At 42.6% G+C, this 20,199-nt stretch overlaps 2 protein-coding genes across 4 annotated transcripts in view; one reads left to right on the forward strand and one right to left on the reverse strand.

The window, feature by feature from the left end:
* Positions 1-11: 11 nt before the first annotated feature.
* TRMT1L (tRNA methyltransferase 1 like) lies at positions 12-20,187 on the reverse strand. 3 transcript variants are annotated; one of them, XM_037403951.1, is made up of 16 exons: positions 20,069-20,187; positions 16,471-16,623; positions 15,297-15,407; positions 13,362-13,475; positions 12,239-12,303; positions 11,595-11,724; positions 9,578-9,701; positions 8,425-8,504; positions 7,149-7,395; positions 5,988-6,200; positions 4,581-4,771; positions 3,602-3,680; positions 2,719-2,885; positions 2,022-2,081; positions 1,297-1,423; positions 12-1,187 (listed from the first exon to the last, which is right to left on the reverse strand). In XM_037403951.1, exons 2-16 carry the CDS (start codon positions 16,535-16,537, stop codon positions 884-886), a joined length of 2,079 nt encoding a protein of 692 aa, XP_037259848.1. In that variant the 5' UTR covers positions 16,538-16,623; positions 20,069-20,187; the 3' UTR covers positions 12-883. The 3 variants fall into 3 exon arrangements, with proteins under 3 accessions (XP_037259848.1, XP_037259846.1, XP_037259847.1); XM_037403949.1 differs by lacking the exon at positions 20,069-20,187 and adding an exon at positions 19,352-19,593; XM_037403950.1 differs by lacking the exon at positions 20,069-20,187 and adding an exon at positions 19,352-19,592 and having other exon boundaries at positions 15,345-15,407.
* SWT1 (SWT1 RNA endoribonuclease homolog) overlaps positions 19,684-20,199 on the forward strand; it is a 43,968-nt gene continuing 43,452 nt past the window's right edge. The window contains exon 1 of the mRNA XM_037403944.1: positions 19,684-19,897. The gene's annotated coding sequence lies outside the window, so the exon portion shown is untranslated. The remainder of the gene's footprint in view (positions 19,898-20,199) is intronic.

A 20,199-nucleotide genomic window follows, 5' to 3' on the forward strand; every position in this document is an offset into this window, starting at 1 on the left:
ACAAAGTCAAGCTTATTTGGCTGGAATGCTGCCGTATATTTAAGGAAACCAGAACCAACTACCAACACACAGCACCTTTGCTCGTTTGCAGACAAGATCTTTTTAACAGCTAAGATTGTATTATTGACAGATCAGAGCAAAACTTCACCTAGAATTTCAGCTTGTGGAGCCTTGTCACTGTACCTTTTTACGGCACATGACCAACTGTAATCCCCGAACTAACAACTACTTAGGGTGACTAACACAATTCATTAAAGTTCGGTTATAAACTGAAGTGTCAGTTAAGTTGTGTAACCATTCCTTTCCGTTCTCACTCCAGTTAGGTCCTTGATGGTAGGCAGAACTATGAAAACAGAATTGCATGCCAAATTACATGGGCAACTGGAGTTACAGTCCTCGCGTGGTGCACTCCTCTGCCTTGCTTCAACTCGGATCGCATTTTATGCTCTTTTATTATCTTAACACGACCTTCCTCTGAATTGTAAGCAGTAAGGTTTTAGGAATGATTTGTTTTAGGAATATCTGTTTCACATTAACCTCATGTTCAGAAACACTTTTGGCCCCATCCACCCTCCTGTATTCCGTGCTAGCGGTAAGGCTTTAACAAAGACTCAGGAGCAGCCACAGTGCCTCAGGGTGAAAGTGGATGTGAGCATAAAAGCAAGTAACTAGTCCTGGAGACCTCCTCACAGTAACAGCGCCTTGACCGCACATGCTGCGGTCAGGGGTAAGTTCTGCTACATAATTCTAAAACGTCTTTTCAAATCAAAATAGCAGGCAACTCAAATTTTAAAAATCCAGTTTGGTAAGAAGTACTGGCTTACTTGAACAGGGTGTGCTTGCAAGTCTGTAACACCCTCACGTATGAACCAAATTACTTGCTTTAATCAGCTGCACAGTGAGTAGGGTAGTCGTTCGGGAACATGGTGGCAGCAACATCTTCCAGAAAATCGGCATCCTCTGCCTTGATATCTGCAACAGCTTGAACCTGCTCTGCTGCCTGGAGCCCTTCAGTGAGATGGACAGGGCCGTCTGCCTGCCCGGCCGTGTACGTGGGAGTGCTGTACTTCATAAGAATAGTCTTAAATTGTGCCAAGGGCGCATTCGTGCGAACTCCCATAGGATCAAAGTGGGTTCTACTCACTCTGTATCCAGCTTCAGAGAGATAGTTTAAGAACTTATTTAACCTGAAAAAGACCCAAACCGTTTAAAAAGGAGTTAATGTTAACAAGGCCGATTCAATACAAGCTATGTATCGGTCGTCAGAGCAATGTAAGACTGGAACGAAAACCTTACTTTGGCATGTTCATTCCTTTAATACTGTGTCTGTGGATATTGTAGTAGAACGCAGGGTGCTCAGCGCTGCTCTCAGATTTTTGTCGCTTGGCTGCATTTCGAATCACTTCATCACTTTTTCTTTTTCCTGGACCACAAAAAATGCCAGTGAAGCCAAAGACAGTAGGATCATAGGATTAATTTAGGCTGGAAAGGGCCTTTTAAGATCATCAGGTCCAACCATTAACTCACGATTGCCAAGTCCAGCACTAAACCATTCTGAAGCGCTGCATCTATATATTTAAACACCTCCAGGGATGGTGATTCTACCACCTCCCTGGGCAGCCTGTTCCAAGGCTTGACAACCCTTTCAGTGAAGAAACTTTTTCCTAGTATCCAGTCTAAACCTCCCCGGGCACAACTTGAGGCCATTTCCTCTTAACCTATACCTTTCTGTCTGCTTTTGTAAGCTAGTATTCTGCCAAGCTAACATCTAGCCTGATTTTAATTAACGTGCCATTTTTAGTAGTAACAAATGAAGTGAAGTAGGCTTTATGGAGTATTTAGCATTCTACTCTTATCAGTAAGTATGATTGTGTGTAAAATCAGTAATTCAGTGGGAAACAATCTGAGTACCAGTAATTAAACATAAAAAAAAATACATGAACGGTAGGTTGGCTTAGCCATCACTTAAGCTGTAGTTTACTTTGAAAACTGCTGCATCTACACTAAAATGATCTACTTACCATGTACCAAGGAGGATTCTGCAGAAGCATTTGGTGTTTTAATATATACGCCGCATTCTTCTAGAATACAATTTGACAAACATTAATTCTACTGTTAAGACAGCAGAATGGCAAAATACATTTGTTAAAAAGAAGGAAATAATCCCACACTCTGGCCTGAAGAAGGAAGGGTAGTAAGAAGCATACATATGCATAACTTTTACATTATTAGCTCAGAACTTGAGTTTAGAGGGGATATTCAAAATATGATTTCATTTAATGAGTAGAACAGCGTTTCTGTACAGAAAGCCATTGCTTTTAGCACGCTGATTTGCAATCCCTGCAGAGTATGCAGAGCGTGACGGCTGGAGTCTTCTCTTCCCAACAGCACATACTCTCAGGTCAGGGTTGGAATACACCAGAGAACTAGCAGACACTTCGTATTTCCATCTCCTTCAGGGAGCATACTGGATTTCCTAGCAGTCAGCCTGCCTGCATTATGTTTATTTCATTTAGGATCTGCCATACTCATTAAAGATGTGTAAATTCAGTGCTCTGCCTCTGACTGCAGCACCAGAGGCTATCTGACGAGAAACGATCAGTCCCATGCTACCTTCAATTTTATGAATACAGTGCTGTTAATAGTAAGTTATCCAAGAGCAGCATCTCTAAATTGCCACAAAGCCAGTCCTGTCCTTTTTGCGAACAGTATTCTTACCTTGCTTGTTCTCATCATAAGGACTATGAGTAGAAAAATGTTTTAAAGTTGTGCACTCTGCTTCGCAAACTAACGTCTTCAGAAGCGGCTGAGCTTCATCCAAACCATACTGAACAGCCTCAAACAGCATTCTTCTGATGAATCCAGTGTTAAAGAGGGCTCCTGACCTATGAAATGCAAGACAAGTGAAAAGTTACATCTTAATGAAAGCAGAAAAGTTGCTCGAAAAACCTCCTGCCCAAATTGATCAGCAATTACAATGAAGTGCTGCATCAGGCTGTGTTCATAACTTAATGATACTGAATTGCTTTGTTTGGAATGACAGTAACATTGGTCTTGTATTAAAAAAAAATAAATAAATCAAGATCTCAAGAATGGTAATTTTAATTCTGCCCTGCTATGTTGAGAAAGTGAATTAACTCCAAAAAGAAAGGTACTGTCAATTGTCAACCACTTCTAATAGTGCTTTGAAATGGTTAACAAAAGACTTTATTCTTGTTTCTCACAAGAGAAAATTTTAAGTATTAATTATCAAGCAGTGCATTATTTACTACTGTCAGCACGTGTAAGGATTTACTAAATAAATTCTCCATTTGGCAGCTACGGCAACATGCAGCCAAGTTCTCCTATGCAGGATGTACTACCTAAGTTGCACCGAATGTGAAATTCAAAGCAAGTTTGTTACTATTTATGAGCAAAAGCAAAACCTGAATACCCTATTAAATCCAGATCAACCAAATGTTTCCTGAATTCCAACTGCCATACGTCCTTTTGTAGCACTAAAATATCCAGCAGGCTTGTATTTTTATTCTGTGACTGAACAGCTGACCTCCACAGGTCCCTCTAAATTATTCCCCAATCCTGTATTGTGTTCTGAACTTACCAGAGAGGACCAAGAACCACTGCCGTCTTCCCAGGCATACTGCCATGGCAGTCACAAGGCAGCTGCTGGTACGGGTTTTCTGTAACGGAAAAATGGGATTTAAGTTGTTTTGAAATAGAAGCAACACCTGCTTTACCAGAGAGAGGTGACACAGATGGGAAGTAGCAGATTACTTCAGTGGAGGTATCTGGAAGGGCAAGCAACAGCAGAAGTGTAACACCATCCTGGTTTCTGCCGAGCAGTGCTTATGAGAACTTAGTGATTGGTAACTTCATCTTTAAAACTAGGGTTTTCCTTTTATATTCGTTTAAACTACCCTCTGACTAATAGCTACCTTGTAGCTTAATTTTTGTCTCCTGCATCTGCTGATTGTGCATAGAGACAGCCCACAAGCAGTGAACTTGTAACCTAGAGTCTGCCTTCATCTAGCAGCAGCTGCTAGATGGTTGACAGGAACGGTGCACACCTTTCCTCCAGCGCCAGCTGAGCGGCAATACCCGTCAGATACTGCCTGAAGCCAGGCACAACACGGCCTCGGCGGCGGGGAAAGTCCGCTACATCTTAAAGTAACCGAAATGAACAGCAGAAAAGCAATCTGACATGGAGATCTATCAAGCTGCCACTGCACGGGGGAACCAAACGGTAGCAAAGACTGTCCCACTCTTCATGCCCTCTGCTGAAAAGGCGTATTTGGCATCCTGGCAGCTTCAGCAGCGGAGTATGTCCTGCCTAGGAACAAATCCAACACACTTACAGCAAAATCCATGCAGACAACCGATGTGACCCACTGCCATACAGCACTGTACCTTCTCCACCTCACACAACCAGGTGGAGATACCTTCTCTACCTCATACGATACACTCATTGTTACATTAAAGGGAATTATTACTTTACTAAAGGGACGTAAATATAAACAAGCACAAAAAGGAGATAAAGGAAATCAAGACTTTCTAGAAAGTGCAAAAGAAAAGCCATTTACCTTCTACCATATTACCCTCTTTCTGAAAAATTCTCTCTTCGCACCACTGGCAGTGGATGAGGTATCTTATTTTCTTAGCCGAATCATCTGCAGGGGATGGTCCCCTCAGAACTCTGACCACTACTAGAACAAAATGTTCTAGCGCTACTGCAAGTAAAACTTCAATGCCTTTGTTACAGCGAGCTGCAGCTCTGCGAAGGAAAAACAAACACAAACCCAAACTGCATTGAATTGCCACAGACACCTGAGCCTTCTGAAACATTCCTGAGCTCATCCACTTTCTAGAGATACTAAGGATCTGAGAAACTGATCAAGAGAAATTCTTGTTTCTAAAGGGCCTAGTTTTGTCTGCTACCTGTAAGGCTAAGTCAAGTTTGTTCTCCTTCCTTTTATCACGTCTAGAAATATCCATCTGCCACCTGCATCATCTTTCTATCCAAATACCTATCTATTGCCAGGATATTGTAACAACAACCCTCCCCCGCCCCCCCCCCCCCCCCCCAATTAAAGGAAAATCAAAGTAGAACTGTAGAGGGGCACACATGATGGTAAATCATGGAATGTTAATTGAGTAAGGACTGTGGAAAGGCAGGTGAGCAGTTCCTGAATAGGTAAGTGTTGAGAAGGAAGAAATGTTTAGGGAGCTGGAGCGTGTAACCCAGAACACAATTAAAACTTTGTTCAAGCAGCATGTTTGTACCTAAGTAATTTCTGCAGGGAGAGAAGGAAAATCTACATGTATTCACGTCAGTATTTGCGCTCTGGCATTCTGAAGACTTCTGTGTGCTTAATTTCATCCCCATCTTTCCTGAGCAGCTGTCCCATCCTCTTGCCTGTATCTTTTTTTTTCCGCCAATTAGGAACCAGGTTATTTAACGGACTGAATTTACTGAGAATATCTACATGCAGACGACTACTGTCACAAGTTAGTAATTACATGTATCTTTATAACCTCAAGCATGAGGATCTGAAGTGAACATCAGTTTCCACTGAAGCAAGTTTAACTCTAATGCTTGGCTAGAAGCCATTCAAAGCAGCTTAATTAATATTTACAAAGCCCTGTGCAACACTAAAATGACAAAATTGACAGAGGAATAAAGAGTTTGCAGATAGAAAAAGTAACACTCAGACTTGCCCGTTACCATCCCTCCCCACCACCAAAAAAACTCCCTGCCATAGCAAACCCGTACCCTTATTTATTCATTTTCACCTTGCTCCGTCTTCTAGTTAAAAATTTACATCATCCCACACCAGCACACATAAAATATGAAACATTAATTTTGTATCCAGAAGTCTGGGTTTTAGAATTAGGGAATTCTAGAAACTAAACATACACAACCTGCAGCAGTCTTAAGTTTTTTATCACTAGTAATTTTTTTACAATAATTTGAGCTCAATTAGTGGTACCTTGTCACAGCAGCAATTACTATTCTGGCTGCCAGTTCCCTGTAGTACTCTGTTCTGACAATATTACATCCGTAATGACGCAGGGCAACGTGTCGAGCCTTTGCATACAGAGAACTGATGTCTGTGGATGTCAATGACACAATTCCAAGATTTCTCACATTTCTAAAGGCAGAGTCCAGGTAATTCACAGAAGTTCCAAAGGGGTCCAAATGGCTGAAAAGTAAGGAAGTAGCACTCAGTATCTAAGAATGCTCAGGAGTTTAGCTTTAGACTGAGGAAAACACTTTATAATCTTCACCTATGGTCATATTTAACACAAAAGGAGGAAACAGGAAAAAAATTTACAGCACACCTCTTGTGAATTACTCTGGAATACCCAAGTGTCAAACTGCAAAAGCCAGGGAGGCACAGTGCTGGAAAAGACACATCACCACAAAGTCAGCAAGTGCTTTTTTCTGCATCCTGACCCACCGACTAACTCAAGTTACAAGAGTATTGGCCTGATACTTATCTTCATCCTCCAAACAAAGCGAAACTTCCAAAACCAACGGTATCTTCACATGTATGCATTCCAGTTTATGTACTAAATAACTGGCCTAATTTTCAGCCTGAATACCTGCTGCTTAGATCTGGATGTTAATCAATACAAAAAAAATCCAAACACTTATTTTGATGTCTGTATAGGTTTTCCATGTATGCATCTATAAACCCAACTTGGAAGAATTAGCCTACTTTAACTCAAAATGAATACGCTGCAAAATGGATTAAAACGAGATGCAATAAAGTCCTACACAGAAACATGCAAAGGTATGAATTTTAAACTAATTAAAAGTTTTAAGAAAAAAACACACTAATATGACATTTCATCAAACAGACAAGGAAGTTAAAAAGAAATAGTCTGGCTTAACATTTTCATGTACATTTATAGCCCTTTTTGGATGTCACAAGGGCTTAGTATTTTTCCAGCGATTTCTAAAACACTGAAGAGTAAAATTCTGTTCCTCCACCATTTCTGGAACAACAGAATTACGTTTAAAACACCCAAGTGACTGTTGGCTGATTCTTTCATTCCAACTTTCCCAAATAATCATATACTGGGGGATGGTGTGGGATGCATCATATCAAACCAGAAAACTATGAACAGAAACATTCAATACTTACATAAAATCAAATGATCTCAAATGCATTATGACATTTGCATCCATTTTTGTCACCTCAATGGTGTCAGTATTTTCTTCTCCATCTCCCAGAGCTTCCTCATTGTCTTCTTCCTTAGTATTCAGTTTCACCTTCATTTTGTTTAAATGGCAGTTTTCCCGAATCATCGTCACAGAATTTTCATTACAATCGTTAATAGTAACTTTCACAGAACTTCTGAGATGCTTTGCCCATTGTAATCCCATTATACCTAAGGAAAAATAGAATTGTAATTCCGTGACAAACAGAGTTGGTTTCTGGATCACTGAAATTGCCAAGAAAAATATTAATCCTTTTAAATGCTTGTAACACAGAGGTATGTGGGATGCAAATTTTGTCATGTTCCTACAAAAATGCGTTGGTGACCTTCTGCCTCAGCACAGAGTGACAATGGGGTATGTAAAGGGACAGCCTATCTGTCACCTCTGTATATGATAATGGGGGCTACAGACCCAAGGACCTGTGATTTTTGCAGCCAGCTGGACCCACAGTCTGCAGGAAAGCCCCTTGGCTTGTTTAATGCTCCAGCATAGCAGGCGGACTCCAGAGGTAGCGGGAAGCTTTTCAGGCTGCCTCCAAGCGTTTGTTGCTGCCTTTTGTAGTAAAGTCTATGACTACACTGTAGAAATGCAGGACAGGATGTACACCTGAAGACTGGCCTAGTTCAGAACGGTGATAAATCCATTAGCAGGAATTTTTATGCAAAATGCTAAGCAGTTACTGTTCTTCTCAACTATGACCTTAAGTTTACAGCAGCTGGCCGATCATGAGGCAGCGATCCAGATCTCTTCAGAGCTTTGCTGCAGATGGATAATAGACACTGGTAACTACATTACATTCTTGCAATCGATTAAGAGACAATTCTGATAAAGAAGCTTGGATTCATCACCATTTTTAAACCACAAGTTGATTTTACAGCCGAATTCTACAGCCACAGAATCACAGGACATTTGTGACCTTGGATGCAAGCTTAGGAAGATGCTACTTCGTGGACATTAAGGCAACTGATTTCAAGGAGACCACTAAACATTGATTTAGTATTATTTACAGTCTTTTTAAAAGGGCTAACAGCAGGCTCTTGACAGCTGGTTGGTTTTGTACAGAAGCTAACTGCCTGCCTGCCTAAGGAGAATTATTGTGTACCTCACATTATTTCTGAATACGTGATGTCAGTTACTATTGATTTCTGCAGCTTCATACTATTGAATATTAGCCAAATGATTAAAGAAATTGACTTTACCGGTGGCTCCAAAAGCATCCAAACATTCTATCGGTTTACGTTCCTCGGCTAGAACGGCTAGTGCACAGAATATCAACTGCCTTGAAAATAAAAAAGAATGGTCACAGTAAGTTGAGAGAATACTTTTCCTTCCTTTTCATTATTTATTTCCCTTGAACATAATGCTAGAACATGTAAGCTAAACTCTACCTTTTACACGCAACAATTGTAAATCAAAAACCTCAACTACCTTTAAAAGTTTAACTCTTCAGCAGGATATTCATAAGGTAAGATCCTGAATCAACTTAGTTACTCTAACACCAGAAAAAGCGGCTGGCATTCAAAAGTAAAGGGTGTTTCTTTCACTTTCCTAGCCCAACCTGATACTGCCCTACTAACAGCTATGTTTAATAAGATGTTCGAAATTGCTGCAGAGCACCGAAATTCCGCTGTGTTGAGGAACAGGCCTTGTTCTTTTAGACGCGGCCCTAAGGCGAGTTGCAATGGCCTGCTCCAGAGGCATGCCTTAGCCTGCACAGACGTACCCGAGCCAACTGCAAACCTGGCAGCTCAAATATTACAGCACTGAGACCGTGAAGGGTCAGCATGGGCTGAAGCACAGTCCCACGTGTTGGTGTCGACGCTCACACCTTTCAGTTGTGGTACAGACACCATTTATGACTCCTTAAAAAAAGACAATACTCCCTCCTTCACTTTTTTTAATGCAAATAATGAGAAGACACCTAAGAGGATCTGAGTCCCAAGAGAAAAAGGCCTAGAATATGGAAACTAATTTACAGGTACACTGCTGCTGTTCAGTTAGGAGAGAGCAAGCAGCAACTATCCATTGTATCTTATGGATACAATGAAATGTATCACAGAAAAACATCTTCGGTGTATACAATAGAGTGAGTTTTCAGGTGTGCTCCTTTCAAATCCTGTTCTCCATAACCTACTCATTACAGAACACTTAATTGTTTCAGAATTGACAATATTCCCCACATCGTGTTCTTGGGTTTAAATATTATTTGTCAAGAAGCCTTTTCTGATGAAAACTATTTCTCCTGCCCTCTGAACAAAAGTTTTGCAGGGTTTGCTTTTCAAAACACATAAGTATTTTTCACTGCAAACTCCCCACGCCTCTGGTGCATCCTTCCACTCCCTGTTCTCTTACCTGTTGAGTTTCATTTTAGGATTAAAATAGGAATCTGTTTTATGAGGTGTGGAGTAGTTGGGAAGAACCTGCACGTCTGTGGCTGACTCTTTCAGCACTCTGTAAGAGGACCTGGGAGAAGGAGCTAAAAGACAGTAATTGAGGGAAGGAAAGAGTGAGAATTGAAATTATCATCAGCATATTTGATAAATTAAACTGAAAATTTGCTCCCATATAGCAAGAAGTCTGGGTTATGCTGTAATCCAACGAGCACATGGGTGAGTTAACAAGTATGTAGGGGAAAAAAAAGCAGGGAACAATTTATCTTCTGGTCCTAAGCCTGGCTGATAAGAATCAAACTCTACCACAATTTTCTTCTCATAAAACATCATTTTTTTTCTCAGTTGGCCTCCTATGTATCCACTCAAATTTATGAAACCAGCCTCTGAGCCTGAGTCTTAGCACATTTGTTTTGCATGTTCAAACATAATACATTGCTAATTAATTAAATCCCTATTAACATAGTCCTGAATGTATATCAATGAGCTTCAAAAACCCCTCAACATCCTTGATCTCTGTAAGTTCGCAAACAGCTTCATGAAACGTGTCTAGACAGCACAAGCATAGGGACAATTTCAGCACTTAAGCTCTGTATAAAATACAGTCTGTGGCAAAATAAACTTTCTGTTTTGACAGCTGTAAACACATGCTGTCCATTCCTCTAAGCAATTTATCGCCAGTCTTCAAGTAGCAAAATTTATCCAGGAATGACCAGGAACACCCTGTTAGCTATCAACTAGACACCTTGCAGTGCTCAGCCTGCCTCTCTCTCCATGCTTTCAAACACACAAATTGTGAATCTGTGAACCATGCTCTCCATGTGCGCTACCATGCGCTCCACAGTCATAGCCCCCACGTGCTGCTGAAGCGCCTACAAAGCATGAAATACCCCACCTCTCAATTTCTCCTCTCCCCATGAGGAAAACCAGACACATGCATTTTGTTAAAAAAATGACAAATGGGTCATCCTTTTCTAACAGCTCCGAAGAGAACCATGCAGAGATTTACGTATTTCACAACAGAAACTCTATTCAAGTTGAAGTTAAGGAATATGGATAGATGGAACCACCATCACTTCTCAGACACGTGAGCTGAAGCCCAACGTTAAACGATTATTCCTAAAGCACATATGGGTAACAGAAAGAAGTGTGAACCTCACAGCCCCCAGGACTGCCCTTACTATACTGTACCTAAATAAAATCCATACATCTACACAGAGACAGAGAAAAAGAAGTCAGGCTAATTTTCAACAGGAACAGTCTGGGCTGTAACAAAAAAACCCTCAATTTTTACACACCAGCTAATCAATTATATCCTTTCTACTCAACAGCTGTAGAGATCAGACAACTTGCAAAAATAAAGGAAATTAAATTAATTTTCAAGATTTGGCATTACAATTATTTACATTTTTTTCAATCTAGCTTATCCAATTTTAGAGATAAAGTCTAAATCTGGAAGATGTCAGGATTGTAATTTATCAAAGAACTACCGACACCTCCGTCATGACTGTCCAGGGCTGAAAAAACATCATCTTGTTTTGTGAATGACATGCTGATGTAGTTTGGCTAAAAACCAAAGGATTTTTATATTGCAGAAAGATTTTCTCTAGACTGTTTAAACAAGACAGACAGCAAAACACAGACACATTAAATTCTCTATACAGACTTTGTTTTGTGGCTGCCGTGTTCCCCATTCCTTTGGAGACACAGAAACCTGTGTTTACAGTATTAAACTGATTGTGAAGGGAGTATTATTGATCAGTAAGGACAGAGTAACTGGTCAATGCAGAGACTAAATCACAACATTGCTACATCTTTGAGGAAAACGAAAAATTCTGAAATATTAAGGGCATATTTCTCATTAGTAAAGCTAAATCTGTTTTGGAATTTTTCCTCATGCCTCTCACCCACATAGCACAGTTATTGCATGTGCTACATACGATAAAACGATTGAATGTTTTATGTAAGAAAGAACCTACCTGTAATGAACCTTGATTCGGTTTCTCCCTTATTCACATGACGATTAATATGACCTATCATGTCTGTTCTTCGCATGATGGTTGCTGAACAGATGATACAATGGTAATGGGCTCCCATCTTTGAAAATGCCTGTAAAATATAATGTGTGGTGTCAGAATGCATACACGTGGTTAAAGCAGCACTATACCCGAACACTGTTACCTCTAGCGCATACAAAATATTTTCAACCTACAGCCAGAGACTGTAAACAACCTGCAAGCGCAGCTCTCCAGCCCCAGCACCACAACCAGTTAACTCTGCCAGTACTCCCTGTCCTCTGCACACAGGGGAGGAACTGAGGAGCAGCCCCTGCCTGGCCTAACGAACCTTCATCTCTTCTGCACAAAGCTGCCATCTGCTCCAAACTGTGACGAGTGCTTTACATGACCTAGGCAGCTACCCACCAAAGTAAGAGAGATACAACTATGTCCAGCTACCCAAGGGTTGTATCAAGTACATATACTCTGGACCAATGGGCTTTTGGCATCCCACACTGCAGGGCCACATGTATTTGGCAACTAGGCAGATTGCAGAAGGTCCCCTACATCACCCATTTCCCCCGCTTCGTAGGGTAACGAATAGTTCTGTGATTCAGCAGTTTTACCTGGTCTCCAATGAGGTTTGGTTTTACTGGGCGACAAGGTAAGTGACAGATGCACATTCTGTACCCTGGAAAACAAATTGTCACATCACAGTACAGTCAGTAAACAAAAGGTATACGTCCTATATCACACGGTCTCATTTAAGACTCTCAAATATTGCCACAAGATAGCAGTAAAAGAACATCACCAATTAGTTGGTATATCCACCCTCTGTACAGGGAAATTTATCAGCCAACTATACATGTTAAATTTTAAAATGCACAAGAATTACATACAGACAATTAATTTTAATAAGTCTGTTAGCATCCTACAAAGCTACGTTGAGTCTTCAGGCTATACTTTCTTTACTTTTCTTCAGTCACAACTTTCCAAAATACTTGTATTCTACAGAAGTGGTGTTACCTGGCTACAAGACTTGTGTGAAGACTCCCATAGAACCTATCTTCCAATTAAAGAAAAACAAAAAAACCCCAACAGAGATACCTACTAATGCATGCAAAACCAGAACTCTAGTCAGAGCATTTTTTATTTTAATCTTGTTCATCTTCTAATTAGTCATTTTATTTCCTGCAAACCCAAACACCTAGTTCTTTAAAAAAACCACACACTGTTCACTTTCTTTTCCTTTTGAAGTTCTTGCAGGGAATTTAATGCATCTTAAAAGCAGATCAGTTTATTAAAAAACAGATAAGGCTACCAAATACTGATACTAAATAAACATTTTTAAGTATTCATCTGAAACCATGGAATCTTTACAGTGAGCCAAAAATGACCGCACATGTGTGTGATTATGAACAACATAACAAAAAATTTTATTGAAGTAACTTTCATTATATACATACTTTATATTTTACAGTAAATTTCATTACATGCCAAGCAATTACTATCATTTTCTTTTAAAACAAGTAATGCACAGCTGTAACTATTTTGGCATGTAAAAGAACAGAGCTATTTCATATTTCCATTTTACATCCCAGGTCAAAACTCATTACATCAAAATGAGTTTCTAATTCAGAGCTGGTAACGAGATACTTAAGAGAAATTTACCAAGATGAAACACAGATCAATGTCCTACGTGTCCACCATTTCTTCTAGTATTTACCACTCAAATATGATTGCCATTACCTTCAAATTCAACAGAAACTTTCCAGTGCAAATTCTGAAGGTGACGATGGAGCTTATAACTATAGCAAGCTTTTAGTTTCTCCTCAGGACACAATGGACAAGGCTTCCTTTCATCTGAAAACACGGACAAACAAAAAGCATGAGGAACACATGAGATGGAGTTACCACTCGTGTTAACAGAGATGCATGCTAAGAGAAAAAGAGAAGGAAGGTACTATCAATGGGAGTCAAAGATTAATTCCCCAGGGTATATTCTATTTCGGGCATGCACAAACTTTAAATTTGTGGGTTGCCTCTTTCTACCCCATAGAATATAGACAAGAATCACTATTACTTTAAAGATCATTAACTTCTACAACTTCATTTTCTAGTACTTTTTAGTCCAGCAACATGAGGCTAATGCAACTTCTGAAGAGTACTGCAGAATAACAGACTTTTATAGATGAAGTCTAGAGACTTGCACTGTTTTGAAAAAAACCCCAACTGAAGAGGTTAGAACAAGAATCTGTCCTTCCTGCTCTTGAATCTTTTAGATAAAACAAGCACCTGGTATCTTTTTAAGCCGCCAAAAAAGGTAACATACTCTTTTTAATATTTTTTCTTGGAAATCCTGCATAAAAGACAAAGGCAAGATTACCTGACATCAAAGGTGCTGAAGCACTTGTAGTAACCTAAGTAAGAACTAGCTATTGGGAGATGTACGTTGTAGAGCTGTACACAGGAGTTACATATCAGAGCATCTGCTGCTGGGTCTTAAGACTGCTGAATGTCAAACCACCTCCCATGCAGAGCTTAGCAGAAAGGCTTCTACGTGTTAGAACAGCATGGGATCAATACTGAAACATGCCACACAACATTGGTACCTAGAATAATAATTACTGATTTTAGGCTTGCACAACAGCAAAATTCCCCTTTTATGACTTTACGAGTCGATTACTTATGTCCATGCCGAGTCCCACGCCACAGAAGGCAACAGAGGCAGCCTACAAATTAATCACCAGTGCTCTCTAATGCTGATCAGCCTCTTTCATTGACTAATGAATTGCTGAGTATCAAATATATGAGGTGATGGTAATACAAGTCAGTCCATAAACATATATCGCAGGAAAATGCTACATCCGTAGCAGAAGAAAAAAAATCACTATCGAGAACAGGGAAAGGAATAATGAGTTTATCACTACCACGTAACTCAGCTCAGCAACAGCTACAACTTCAGGGCTTACGAGGTACTTACGATCTATTACTTATGATCTATCTCCTCACTGAAATGAACAAACTCTTTATAGAAGTTTTTGGCATATTTTTTAGTCAAATTAAACAGACATGGAGGTAGGCTATTATTTCCATCAGTGGCCACTCTAAAAGATGATAAAGGCGCAAGAGCTGTATGATGCAAAGCCTCTGTGGACCCTGATGTTTTTCTTGATCTGTGAATAAAAACTACCTTCAGTCGCAAGGGCTGCCACTACCAGCACTAAATACATACATGTAATCAGAGAAAGTTGTAATAAAAACACTTTGCAGTCTTAAAGCAATCCTCCAATATACAGCTAGATCAAAAATGAATACAGAGCGGGGAAAAAAACCCCAAGAACATCCAAAACAGAATACATTTTAATTTAAACTGCACTGCAAAGACAACATTAGCTTCCCTGTTACCGTGGCACTTGAAGTACAATAAAAGTGAGACTAAGCTGCTGATGCACAGCTACAATTAACATTTTGCTGTTCCATGCATGCTGCCGACATTAGAAATGCTACAATGCAGAGGAAGACTGAAAGGAATCATTAAGGCCTTAAATTTACTGAAGGAATTACAACATTCACTAAGCAAGGGAACAAATCATTAAGCTATTTTTAATGAAAACCCTAGTTTTTAAGCATTATAAATGTATGTCGTGTGTTGAAATAATAACTAAGAAAACCCGTAAATACCTGTAACATGAAGATCTGTGTTCTGGGATACTGCCATGGTAAACTCACCTTCTTTCAGGTCAGCTAGTTTCTCTAGATCAGCAAGATGTCTTTGAATTGAAATATGTTTCTCTAAAAAGCAGAGATATTTAGAAGTTAAACACTCAGTTAAAATATTATTTTTAGTTTAGTGCTATTTTTCTGTGTGTCACTTCAAATCCAACACTATTAGAGAATGACTATAGTACCAATTGAAATACTTGTTTGTATCCTTCAGCTTCCATGGTAGAAGGAATGACTGCAAAATTAATCCCCTGAATGGTTCTTTAGTAGGATCCATATATTTCTACTTGCTTTTTAATGCTGACACACATCAAATTTCTCCAACTGGAAAGACCTTAATTTAAAAAAACAAGCTGAAAAGATCAGGCCCCATTCCATGTACTCCTGATTTTACTGCTCAGCATCATCAGTGAATTATGCACAAAGAAGTATAAAAACTTCCTATGAACTGTCTGGAAAAACTAAAATACCAGCTAGAAATGAACAAATTATAAGCAACAATTATTCACTGTACAGCCAGGACACATTAAATTCTACCCTATTTTTCTTCCTTAGAAGACTGTTTAACCTTTAAATTTACCTCCTCATTTTTCAGTCAATGGGAACAGCGGAGAATTAGCTAAAACCAAGAAGATTACCCCTTATCCAATAAATTAGTTTTATTGGTTTCAGCACACAGAACACTCAGTTTACAGTAATATTGATTCTGTAACGATTGTAAACCTTTATGATGTTTTTATAAGATCAGTTTTCAGGTTTTCTTATGTGAAACAAAGATAGCAATTGACCAATGTGCTCTAGATACAGAGGTGAGTTTTAAAACAAAGGTTAAAAGCAATTCCTAGTTTTTAATCTCTGCACTTAGATACAATAGATTTTCTCTGCTTTCATCAGTGCTTTTAGAACCAGAGCCTAACAGAGGTCATACCTCATCTAACCCCGACTTCTGTCACTGCGTATATGTGTATTTCTGCAGGGACTTCTAGAAATTTAAGGGGAAAATGGCATCTATCCGATGTATGGGAAATGAGATTTCACGCATTCCTCTTATCTCTCTTCTATCTATTTCTACCTTTTCTTCTCTTTTCCTCAAGCACACAACACAAATATTCTTAAGAGTTTATCAGCAAACCTCTTGGATAATCCGAGGACACATCCAAAATGTTGCTGTCCGATTCCTTCGTGGAATCTTCCTCCATTTCTTTTTCTTCAGTTTTCAGTTCTAGTTCAGTAACTTTCACATCCAGGTTGTTGGTTTTTACTTTTCCAGAGGCAACCACACCATCTTTAACAAAATCAAACCAACAAAAAACAGTAACAGCATTATTGATATAGCTGAATTATACAAATATATTTGTTACCAATAATTTGGTGCTTCTAACAGGCAAAAATGACTACAAGTGTGAAGGAAAACAAAAAACAAACCCTGTATGATGAAGAATAATACGAGACTCATTATTGCTTATCCTTGGAAACTACTGTGAAATAATGCCATCCTGGACAGACAAAACTACTTGCCAATCTGTATCACCAGATGTTTAAACTTAACAGAGTAATATTTACGCCTTATTTTCTGGCAAAACCAGTGCTAGCAAGAAAAAAGCAGGCAAGGAGGAGGTCCAAATGCTCATTATAATACACTAACAGCTAAGAAAATTTGGAAAGGGAAATTTAGAACTGGTTATGACTGGTTGAACGATTCGAAAAAAGGAGGGGAGGGAGTAAGGGATTTGCTACCACCAGGGGCTATGAGGTGGGTTAAGTGCTGGTGCCACCAAGCATCTGCAAATGAATGACTTCTCTGGGGTAGCAGAAATGGGCCCACTCAAGGACTTCAAAAGGACTGAAAAGGCTGAGTGATTGGGCAATAATCTGACAAAAACCAGCCAACACTTAGGAAAAGTAATTTTGATTTCACCTAGGAATGCAAGGACTCAGAGCTGAGCATCACGTCAGGACTACCACCTTGGGATTTTATAGAAGTTTTGAGCAAAGGGAGAGGTATAAATCCTCAGGAGCAGCAGGTCCCTCTCCCCAGCCACAGACACCCGGAAGCACTGGGGAAGGATGCAGAAAGCCATGCCTAGACTGCACACTGAATGCCCCTGCGCCCCCCCCCCCTTCAAAGGGACACCAGAACTAGGGAAGTTTCAAAAAAGGGCGACAAGAAATAACAAAGCTATGGGATCACTTCTGAGCTACTGAGAAGCAACAAGTTCTCAGCCTGGCTATGACAGATGTCTGTAAGATAAGGAGATGCAGAGAGAGCACTGAAGTCAACCACTCATTGTCTATTCCGACACAAAAACTGGGATGCACCACATGGAGATAGCAGCTGGAAATTCAGAGAAGAATGTTCTCCACACCACCTGGCCACTGCAGACCTCCCCACCACAGGCTGCTCCACGTCCACAAGTGCCACAGTGAGAATTTTATGGAAAAGAAATCCACTACGGGCTTTTAAATGCAAAAAGGCAACCTTAGGCTCAAGGAAATCAGGAATAAGGAACTGTGTTGTGTTTGCAGACACTTCCAGAGGATGCATTACTGTATGGTTGCTCCACTCTGCTGGTCCTCACTAGTCATCTACTCCTGGCCGCTACTGAAGGCACAAGAAAGGCTGGAAGGATCTTAACAGCAGTTCTTACCATTTCCCTGGGATTTTTTGCTTGTTTGCTTTTAAACACCGCCGTTGGATATGAAACTTTTGCTATTATAAAACAAAAACAACAAACAACAAAACAGAAAGAGGAAATGGAAGGAATACCTCAATCCAGGCGTTCGAGAAATTGTTTCGAAAAACAGAAACACAGAGTAAATTTATTCCGCCTTCCTTGCGATACATCCAGGGCAGCACTGCTGCTCAGCTGCTGGATTTCTCGCACATCTATTTTGAAGCTGATATAATTCACCTGAGACACACGTATTTCCTTCTCAAATGAGAAAGATGCCTGGGGATAGTTTCTCAATAGAAAAACAGATGGAAAACAAAGAAGTCGAGGGATTTTTGGTAAGAAATCCGTAAGAACCATGATTATGACTGCACGTGCTGTGAGAAAAACTGATTTAACACTTACAAAACCGTACAGTGAGAGCACAGCAGGAGCCAAGCCCCCCGCACTGGGGCTGTGCATCTTCAGAGCAAGTGTAGAGTTTAAAAAGGTTGAAAAAGACTATGCACATATGTACATAGAGCTTCTCCACACACCTACGGGGAGCGGGGTAAACTTCTGCACTAAAGGATTAAGCAAATCGGGCTGCTACCTAAACAAGACGGTAGGATTTTTAAACGCCCATCAGGAATCACGGATGAGGTAGAAACGTAATAATGCTTCAAAGAGCTGAAGTAATAGTATTTTTAAAATAAAAAATGAAAACAATAGAGGAGTCCATTTCAACCGTAAGCCTGCAGCAAGTGACTGGCATCGACGCCACACCTGGCACGGCTGGAAAACTGGCACAACCAGCGTAAACGCATTTGGAGAGAAAATACGAGGCGAAAACTCGGAGGGGCGGGCGGCACGGCGACCGCGTGGGCCGCGGCACACACCGGGGGCCCGTCCCCGCCAGCCCCCCCCGCCGGCTGCAGGGGCGCCCCGGCCCCCCGCCCCCCCCGCCCCGGCCCCGGCCCCCAGCCCCCCCGGCCCCGGCCCCCAGCCCCCCCGGCCGGCTGCAGGGGCGCCCCTGGGCGGGGCGGGAGCCGCAGCCGCCGGGCCGGGCCGGGCCGGCGCGGGCACCACGTGCGCTCCCGCCGCCCGGCCCGCGCTACACAAAGGCGGGAAACAGGGGGGCCCCAGGCGCGCGGGGGCGGCTCCGGCTGCACATTCACCCCCCCCGCGGGGCTCCCGCATGGCGCCGGCCCGCGGCTCCCGGGCACGGCGCGGTCTGCACCGCCGGGAAGCGGAGCAGCAGCCGGGCACCGCGCCGCTGCCCTCGGCGGGGTCGGAGGGCCCAGCTCCCAGCGCGCCGCCCGGCTCTCAGCGCTCCCCCCCGCTCCCCGGCCCGGCCCTCACTGAGCGCCGCGGTCTCGTCGCCGCCGCCGCCTTCGGCGCTCTCCTCTTCATCGTCTTCCCGCCCCGGCTGCCTCCGCTCCGGGGACAGAGCTGCCAGCGAGGCCTCCGCAGCCTCCGCTGCCATCGCCTCCAGGGGTAGCCCAGCGGTGGGCGCAGGGAGGTGAGGCGAGGCGAGGGGCCGCGCCGCTATCGCCGCACGCCGGTGGCTCGGGAGGGGGCGGCGCTGCGGGAGGCGGCGCGGAGGCCGGCGCTGGCGGCCCGGCACGTAGGGCGGGAGGGGGCGGGCCCGCGCCGCCTACATCTCCCAGAGGCCTCGGGGCTGTAGGGCCCGGCCTGGCCCAGCGCGCCCCGCGGCGGGGGGTGGCAGCGAGCGGCGCCGCCCGGCAGACAGGGTCGTTGCCGGCCCGGGAACGGGGCTACGCTCCGCGTTCCTCCCGAGGCCCCTCCGCCGGGACCGTGCCTCCCGAGGCTGCCTGGCGTGACGCGACGCGGTGCGGGGCACGGAGCCGCTCTCCACCTCGGTTTCGTCTTCGCTTCGACAGGAGGGTGTGTCCGAGCTGTCCGGCCTGCGGCGGGGCCGCCCCTGTACCCTGCAGCCGGGGTGGGGCGGGCCGGGCCCCGGGGGCTCGCCCTGTTCTTCATGCGCGGCGCTGGGGGCCCTGCAGCCCTTCCCCGAGCCCGCCCGTGCCGTGGCGGCGGGGGGAGCCGGGTGTTTACCTCAGCTTCCCGCCTGCGCCGCTCCGGTGGCCGGGCACTTCAGGGAGCTGATCCTCTGGAAACCCGCCTGGAGCTCTGGGAGCTTCTGGCGAAGCTTCCTTAGGCCCTTCTCAGCGCCGTCTTGTTCGCGA

This window comes from Falco rusticolus, chromosome 11, assembly GCF_015220075.1.
Source record: "Falco rusticolus isolate bFalRus1 chromosome 11, bFalRus1.pri, whole genome shotgun sequence".
In the NCBI taxonomy this organism is placed as follows: domain Eukaryota; kingdom Metazoa; phylum Chordata; class Aves; order Falconiformes; family Falconidae; genus Falco; species Falco rusticolus.